The following is an 8,872-nucleotide window of genomic DNA, read 5'->3' on the forward strand; positions in this document are numbered from 1 at the left end:
TGGGACCAATCACGGATTCACCTGTTGCATTCCACAGCAGCAGATAACCACTCTTTACATTTTGTCCCTGAGGCCTCTCAGCTTCTCAGAAGGAAAAAATCCTAAGAAAGGATTTTTAGTGAAAAGATTTCTGCGACAGGTGTGTTTTGACGCCTTCAGCTGTGCCTGTTGGTGTGGGTGTGCAAAGAGGTTGTGCCTGTTGGTGTGGGTGTGCAGAGAGGTTGTGCTTTGACCCCTTCAGCCATGTCTGGGTGTGCAAAGAGGTTGTGTTCTGGCCCCTTCAGCCGTGTCTGTTGGTCTGTCCGTCCCGCAGGCTGTTCGCGGTGAAGTGCGCGGGCTGCCTGGAGGCCGTGGCGCCCAGCGAGCTGGTGATGCGCGCCCAGAAGAGCGTCTACCACCTGCACTGCTTCTGCTGCTGCGTCTGCGAGCGGCGCCTGCAGAAGGGCGACGAGTTCGTGCTCAAGGAGGGGCAGCTCCTCTGTAAGGGCGACTACGAGAAGGAGCGGGAGCTGCTGAGCTTGGTGAGCCCGGCTCTGTCGGATTCTGGTAAGGGACTCCCTGGCTGGTCCCGCTGCCAGGCCCCTCACAGGGGTCTGGAGGTGAGGTTTGGGCTCGCTGCCCTGAACTTCTGCCCTTTGGGGATGAGCTCTGTAAGGTCCTCCAGGCGCCTCGGTGGTGAGGGCTTGAGCAGGGAGGGCTGGAGGATGCTCTGTGTTCCATCCCACCTCATGAGGCTCCTTTCTGGAGGGGTTTGTGCTCCTGGCCTGTGCAGCTTCCCCAGATGTGGCAGGGAGAGCTGGCCACTGACTAAACCTAGGGCTAAACCCTTGTCCCTGCCCTGTGCCTCAGTGTCCCTGCCTGTCCCTGTTCCTCTCCCTGGAAAGGCTGAGAACAAGAAGGGAGCTGCTTCTGCTGTAGTCACCCCTTTTAATAACAAGGGGAAACCGAGGCACGGAGCTGAAACATGAGCTTGCAGCAGGGAGTCTGCAAACCTTGTGTCCCCAGCAGCTGCTGACCCATCGTGGGAACACTGTGGGGACACTGCAGAGCCGAGGGGGGCTGCAGGAGAGGTGGTGGGCAGGGGGCCAGCATCCTGCTCCAGCCAGGGTGTCACAGCCAGGTTAGGTTGCCCAGAGCATCAGACCAGCATTAAAATATGTTATCTGCACTCAGTGCAAATTAAACCTGAATGTTTCCCAGGAAGACAAGTTTAGTGAGAAAGGCCAGTGCTGGGGAGTGGGAGGGTGGAAATGATCTGATGGTCTGCTAGCCAAAATCCTCAGGATAACACCATCCCCACAGAGCCCTGCTCCTCAGCAGTGTCTCAGTTCCCCCTAAAATCCCTCACTGGGGAAAAGGCTGCTTTGTGGAGGGAAAGGATTTACCTTGGAAATTCTCTGCTCTGGAGAAGACTGCCAGCAGCTGTGGTGGGGGGCTGTCTTTTCCCTGCTGTAGCAAAGCACTGGAGTAAAAGTAAAGTAGAAATCAAGATTAAGAGTGCGTTGTTAAGGCGTGAAGCACAGACACAACAAAGCCTGGAGTGCTGTAACTGGGAGAAGATTTGTGAAGGGATGGTTTGCATAGATAGGGAGCAAAAATTGCCCAAAAATTGTATTTCTCTTTAATATTGAGCTCCTCTGCAGTGAAAGCCCTTCTGTCTTACGGCACTGCCTGTGTGGGTTCTGTGTGAGCCCTGCAACCCTGCTTGCTCAGGACAATAAAGTCCTTCCTCCTTGCAATTAACAGTGGTGATGATTAAAAATCAGAGTGAGTCCATGGGAGGAGGTGGCTGAGGGGAGCTGGTGAGTGATGGTCCAGCCCTGGAGGAGCTGGAGAGGCAGGAGTGCAGCAGGACCCAGCCCACTGGCACTGGCTCTTCCCTTAGCCTTGGGAAAGTCCTTAACTGATTGAAAAATTACTGCTTTTTCCTCTGGGATATACAGACCATTTCCAGTTAAAATAGGAACCAATGAGGAAGAGAAAGCAAATCAGCCACAATGGTTTGGGTTTGTTCCTAGTGGGTGAAAAGGGCATTTGGGGAAAGGTTGGGGAGCTTTTCCTCCCCAGCCACTCATCAGCCTGTGGTCCAGCCCCACTGCCAAACCAAGAGCCTCAGCTCAGCAAAAACCCCCAGGGGAAAGATTTATTTTGGTGGAAACTCCAGCTGAGACCTGAGGGATGTGAAGGGCCAGCGTGGGAGTCAAAAGGGCAAGGCAACCCCTTGGCTGATCAGAAACCCAACCCAAAGCCCCTGACATGGCCTGGCAGCCTCTGGCTGGGGGGTCCCAGCCCTTGCCATCTCCCCACTGACCCCATAGCTTGTCCCTGGCCCTTGCCATCTCCCCACTGACCCCATAGCTTGTCCCTGGCTGCTTCTGGTGGCTCCCAGCTTTGTCTTGGGACATTGGGGACACTGACACAGCAGGGACCAGCCCAGGTGCGCATCCCCCATGGATGCTCAGTGTTGGTGGCTTCTCCTCCCCACAGACCCAGGAGATGCAGAGGGGTGTTTAGGAGGTGCAGAGTGGTGTCCAGGGGATGCAGAGTGGTGCCCACAGGATGCAGAGTGGTGTCCAAGGGATGCACAGTGGTGTCCAGGGGATGCAGAGTGGCGTCCAGGAGATGCACAGTGGCATCCAGGAGATGCACAGTGATGTCCAGGGGATGCAGAGTGGTGTTTAGGGATGCAGAGTGGTGTGCAGGGATGCAGAGTGGTGTTCAGGGGATGCAGAGTGGTGTGCAGGGATGCAGAGTGGTGTCCAAGGGATGCACAGTGGTGTTCAGGGATGCAGAGTGGTGCCCAGGAGATGCAGAGTGATGTCCAGGGGATGCAGAGTGGTGTTCAGGGATGCAGAGTAGTGACCAGGGGATGCAGAATGGTGTCCAGGGGATGCACAGTGATGTCCAGGGGATGCACAGTGATGTCCAGGGGATGCAGAGTGGTGTTCAGGGATGCAGAGTAGTGACCAGGGGATGCAGAGTGGTGTCCAGGGGATGCACAGTGATGTCCAGGGGATGCAGAATGGTGTCCAGGGGATGCACAGTGATGTCCAGGGGATGCACAGTGATGTCCAGGGGATGCAGAGTGGTGTTCAGGGGATGCACAGTGGTGTCCCCTCTCTGGATGCCTTTCACCAGCAGCATGTGATGAGCTCCTCCAGCCTCTTCCCTGTCCCCCCCCGGCTGCTTTGAAGCCCCCCAGGCCCTCTCCCTCCCTCCCTGCCCCCAGCCCCTGCACACCAAGGGCCAGTTTATGAGAAAGCAGAGATAAAAAGCGAGCCATATGTTGTCTGTAATCTCCCAAACCCTCGCTTCAATTACTGCCTCCCCCGAGCCTCCGCTGCCCAGCCTGAGTAAACAAGCCCCTCTGAAAGAGGACCCTGCTTTCCAATTAAAAACGTCCTAACGTTCCTGCTCTCCCTAAATCCTCCCTGGGCGAGGAATGTCCCGGCCCCGGCGGCGGGATGTGGGCTCGGCAGGTCGGAGCGGGGGCACCAAGCCCCACAATATCCACAATATCCACAATATCCACAAGATCCATGGCCCAGGCCCCTTCCCAGGTGACGTCAGGGCAGCCCCAGACACTCATTAATTTCTCCCCCCTCCTCAGTGGGGAAAGGCTTGAAAGGGAGAGTTAATTAAAAGTAATACCCCGCCAAATCCGGCTTCGCTTTTCCTTCTTTCCCTTTGACACTGGGAGGGATTTGGGGAGCAGGTGTTGGCGGGGGGAGGGCTTGGAGAGGCTGCTCTGAGCGGGTTGTCCCCCTTGGAGAGGGTTTTGAGCATCATGGGCCTGATGGAGCCCATGAGCCTGTGGCTGGAGAGGAGTGGGGTGCTGACCTCGTGCTCGGGTGGTTCATTGACCGCTTGACATTCCTTCTCCCACCATTTGTAAAAATCTCTACCTTTCCATCAAAATTAATCTCCTTCAGCACTCAGGAGAGCCAGCAGCTTGGCAGAGCACTGGGAAGGAGGCAGCAGCAGCAGGAGCCACTGCTCAGCCCCATCAGAACATCCTCACTGGGGTTCTCACACCAGCTCCAGTGTGGCATCCCTCGGGCTGGGACATGCCAGGAAACATCAGTTTGTCCTTCCTGTTGGTGTGGGGACGCCATGGGTGTGCTGTGAGCAGGAAGGGAGCTGGAGCAGCAGCAAGGCTCTGGTTCCTGGGGGCCAGACCCAGATCCTGGCTCTTTAGGGATTGTCAGCATCACAGAGCTCTCCCTGCCCACTGACAGGGAAAGGCTCCTGGCTGGAATAAGGAGTGTGGAGAGGAGAGGTGACTGGTGCCTGAGAGCATTCTTGCTGCTCCTCTGGGATCTTTGCCTCCCCTCACCCTGGGGATCTGCTCCTGCCTTTCCTCATTCCCACCTGGGATTGAGACTTTCCTGCTGTGTGTGATCCATGAATTAGCCCTTGCCGTGGGGTTTGACCTGGCCTGTTTTCCACAGGAATTACTCACACTCCCTGGTACATCCCTCTCTCCCAGAGCCCTGGGATGGACTTGGGCCAAGCATAGCCTTGCAGAGCCCCATCCATATCTACCAGCACCTCAGCTCCATCAGCCATTCCCAGATGAACACTGAAGGAGCTTTCTGGGAAAGGCTGTGAGTGATTTACAGCTAGCCAGAGGGAAGGTGCTGTCAAACCTGAGCAAGCAAGGTCATCAGCAGGGGAGGTGCAGTAAATGAGGAGAGCTGGGAAGAGGCACTGTCCCTTTTCCTGGAGCAGTTCCTGTCCTGAGTGGTGTAGAGCAGCAGGGAGATCCACCCCAGTGCCTGGGAATGCAGTGGGGCAGCACATCACAGTGAGTAGCTGAGGGGTGAAGGCTGAAAGACCCTGGGTTTCTGTCCAGGGAGATTAAAAACTCCACAGAAAGAAGGAAATACCAGGCAGAAAGGTGCCCCTTATATGTATGTAAAATATATGTGCTCTGAAGGGAGTTGTCCTCCATGGTAGAGCAGGTCAGGAGGTTTTTGTGAGGGGATTTTGGCTAACACTTTGCCCTCTCTGAGCATCCCTGACCTCCCCAGCCTGGTCTGCCTGGGCAGAGGGGCCCAATCTCTGTCTCCACCTGGGTTTGGGGACAGCCCCAGGGGCACAGTGGTCCTTGACATGACCTGGATGATGTGACCTGCGTGTCCCTGTCCAGATGAGTCTCCAGCTGGAAATTCCTGTGAAGCAGGCGGAGATCTGGCTCTGGTGGAGGGAAAATCAGCTGTCCCAGGGTTTCACATTGCAGCTGCTCAGACACTTGGGGAAAAGAAGAACCCCAAAACAAATCTGCTGGCTGAGCAGTCACAGGCATCAAGTGCCAGTAGCTCTCCCCCACTCCCAAATTCAGCTTCTCACATACTCAGAACAAGATCCCCACCAGCACCCGCTTGTTTTAAATGCCTCAGATTATTTTGGCCATGCTGGAGATGGTGTGTGCTGCCTGTTTTCTGTATAGGACCTGCTTCTATTTCATCCTTAGGCAAAAGTGATGATGAGGACAGCATCTGCAAGCTGGGCCAGGCCTCGGGGAAGGGCGCTGAGGACGGGAAGGATCACAAACGGCCCAAGAGGCCTCGGACCATCCTGACCACGCAGCAGCGGAGGGCGTTCAAGGCATCGTTTGAGGTCTCCTCCAAGCCCTGCAGGAAGGTACGGGGAGAAGGGCCCATGCTCACCTCTTGGGGATGTCCTGGGTGCTCAGCATGGCCTTGTCCTGGCTGATCTGACCCTTCCTGAAAAGCTGAGTGCGCTTTCCAGAAAAAGCCCCACATTTTCCTTCACAGAGAAAAGCAAGGCGCAATTCTTTCCAAGAATATTTCTGGGTTTCGCGTTCTCTGAACCTCAGAGAAAGAAAACACAGTTCTTATCATTTGCTGTGCTTGTTGTTTGTGCCAAAGTAGAATGCAATATGGAGATTGTTTACCCAGAGTGATGGTGTTTTATTTCCTTGGCCTGTCATGGCCAGGAGTGTGTGTTGGGTCGGGACTGTTGGGGGACAGTTGCGAGATTCAGTGCAGTGTGTGCAGAGCGAGTGCTTGGCAGGTTCAGTTTAGATGTAATGTATATAGTATAATAAAGTAATTAATCAGCCTTCTGATGTCCATGGAGATCTCTCTCTGGCCTCCTTGGGCCATACTAAGGGCCATCCCAGCCATACTAAGGGACATTGCTGTCCCTGTTCTCTCCAGGTGCGGGAGACGCTGGCGGCAGAGACGGGGCTCAGTGTCCGTGTGGTGCAGGTCTGGTTCCAGAACCAGCGAGCAAAGGTGGGTACCAAGGGTGCCAGCACCCATTGCTGGGGCTCCCTCCCTCCTGGTTTTGGCCAGGGGATGGTTTCATTCTGCTTTATTCCCCTTTCCTCTCTCCCAGATGAAGAAGCTCGCCAGGAGGCAGCAGCAGCAGCAGCAGGACCAGCAGAACACGCAGCGCCTGAGCTCAGGTACCCCCCTCACAATCCAGCTTTCCCCATCTCCAGGCTTCTCAGCCGAGCTCAGCCACCCAAAAACCCGCAGCCAATGATGTTATCTGGATGTTTTCTTGCAGCCCAGACGAACGGCAGCGGCGGGCCGGGGCTGGAGGGGATGCTGAACCCCTACACGGCGCTGCCCCCGCCGCAGCAGCAGCTGCTGGGCATGGAGCAGGGTGTCTACGGCTCCGACCCTTTCCGGCAGGGGCTCACCCCGCCCCAGATGCCCGGAGACCACATGCACCCCTACGGTAGGGCGCTGGGGATGCTCTCTTTGCACTGTCTCCTTCAAAGAGATGCTGGGCTGGGGTCACGTCACTCCTAAATACCTTGTGCTGCTGATGCCTTTTAGGGCTCACCTAAAAACAGAGGCCAGGCAAAGTTAAAAGAATAAAAGAAATAAATATTTCAGTAAATAAAAGTATTTACTGAAGGGCTTTCAGGTACATTAAGGGCAGATGAAACCTCCCCAAGGGGCTACACCCAAGATGGACTATGGTCCAGACATTTTTCAGACAATTATAAGTTTAGTCCATTTCCATATCAGGGCATTAATCCTCCAATTACAGCTTCAGGTAATGAAGTCATATTCCCCCCATTTGCTCCCCCCCATTTCACTTTTTGTTCATACTTTTCAGGGCCTGAGGCTGTAGGGTGTCCTTGAGTTTCAGGCCCAGAAGGATCGTTTTTCTGACCAAAATGTGAGGACAGCAGCTGACACTCTGTATGGAGTTCAGAGCTCTCTCTCCCCTCGTTGGGGCCATCCCAGCATTGCCATACTGAGTGACGCCGCTCCCTCAGTACAGGATTTGAAAAATGCTAAAGCAGTGCAGGATTTGAAAAATACAAAGCTGAAACCTTAAGGCATCACTAGAAAAGCTGGGGGTAGCAGGCTCTGTGGAGGTGCTGGAGCAGGCTCTGAACCCTTCCTGTCCTTTCCTTGCTTCCCAAGGTGCTGAGCCCCTCTTCCACGACCTGGACAGCGACGATACCTCACTGAGCAACCTGGGGGACTGCTTCCTGGGCACAGCAGATGCAGGGCCACTGCAGGCACGAGTGGGAAACCCCATCGACCACCTGTACTCCATGCAGAACTCCTACTTCACCTCCTGAGCCCAGCGTGGTCCCCCCAGGAGGGGCCGCAGAGCTCCCAGGGTTGGGAGGGAGGGAAGGAAGGAAGGGAGCAGCTCTGCTGGGATGCCATCAAATCATGTTGTAGCTTGGGATTCCCAAGGAGAGAGTTAAGTTATGGGTTGCATAGTTTCATGTTTCTCTTAGGAGCCTAGGATTAGGGACAGGAGTGGTTTTTGCAGCTGGCTGGTGGATTTTCAGATTTCAGACGGGGGACACGAATTTCTCGTTTCGGCAGGGGGAGGGGGATTCTCCTATAGGAGCATCCCAGCGCTGTACCCCACCTTTAGGAAGAGCAAACTGCTGATCTTCATGGGGAAAGCCTGCAGCATCAGCTGGGCTTTGAAATCTGACAAGCTGACAACGATCTGGGCAAACAGGAGAGGAACTCTGTGTCACTGCAGGGTTTGGTTATTTCCCCTCTGTTCCCTCAACCCGCTGCTTAAACGTAGGGACTTTTTAAGCTAGATGTTCCCATGTGAATATAGAGAGCTAGAAACCCCTAGCATTGTCCCCGAGGATGGGGCTGTGTGTGTGGATGTGTGTGTGTGTGTGCGTGCAGAGCCGTGTGGCTGGGAGTGCAGCACTGCACGGCCACACCTGCCAGATTGTATCAACAAAAACAAAGTTTATTTCTAAGTCTATCAGAAATTTACTGTACAGCAAAAGTAACTTTATTTTCAGTGTGAACCATATTTAAGGAGATACTCAATGCACTTAAGTTATAAGAGGAAATAATTTTACTTTTTATAAACGTTATGTTTTAGGTTGCAAAAGCCCAGTGGCAGGGAAGGAGCATCAGTTCATTTCAGGCAACAGGTTTGGGGTTTGGGGTTGGTTATTTTCGCTGTTCTCAGGTTGCCCCACTGGTTTCGAGGCGCAGTTGAGACACAGAGCAGAGCTGGCTCCAGAAGCTGCTTTGGGCCAGCAGATTGGTGAGGACAGCGTGGTGGCCAGGCCCTGTCCCTGCTGCTGGACCTGTCCAGGAGCTCTGTGTGGAGCTGGTGGACATCCCAGCCCATTGGAGCTCAGCCATGCTTCTCCGCATCACCTTTTCCTTCCCCAGCAGGTGCCAGCACCGACCCCATCCCAAATCCTCCAGCCTGGGTGCTAGGCTGGGGTGAGCTGCTGTCCTGGCCCTGGGAAATGCTGCAGCCCAATCTCCCACCCTCGGGGGAAGCAGAAAGGAGGGACAGCCCTGCCTTTCATCCCTGGGGGGAGTTTTCCTTGGGGTGGAGCCTTCGGGTGGCCCTGAGCTCATCCCCACTCTGGTTTTCA

The 8,872-nt window shown here is 54.8% G+C and overlaps 1 protein-coding gene across 2 annotated transcripts in view; it reads left to right on the plus strand.

The window, feature by feature from the left end:
• The window catches only part of LMX1A (LIM homeobox transcription factor 1 alpha), a 43,595-nt gene extending 36,019 nt beyond the window's left edge, over positions 1-7,576 (plus strand). For both annotated transcript variants that reach the window (XM_054285880.1, XM_054285879.1), the window contains exons 3-8: positions 314-546; positions 5,477-5,646; positions 6,186-6,263; positions 6,367-6,436; positions 6,541-6,714; positions 7,416-7,576. In XM_054285880.1, the coding sequence (XP_054141855.1) occupies positions 314-546; positions 5,477-5,646; positions 6,186-6,263; positions 6,367-6,436; positions 6,541-6,714; positions 7,416-7,576 (886 nt within the window). The remainder of the gene's footprint in view (positions 1-313; positions 547-5,476; positions 5,647-6,185; positions 6,264-6,366; positions 6,437-6,540; positions 6,715-7,415) is intronic.
• The last annotated feature ends 1,296 nt before the right edge of the window (positions 7,577-8,872 follow it).

Source organism: Melozone crissalis, unplaced genomic scaffold, assembly GCF_028551555.1.
Source record: "Melozone crissalis strain CALT ecotype California unplaced genomic scaffold, PUWL_Pcris_2 ptg000045l_1, whole genome shotgun sequence".
In the NCBI taxonomy this organism is placed as follows: domain Eukaryota; kingdom Metazoa; phylum Chordata; class Aves; order Passeriformes; family Passerellidae; genus Melozone; species Melozone crissalis.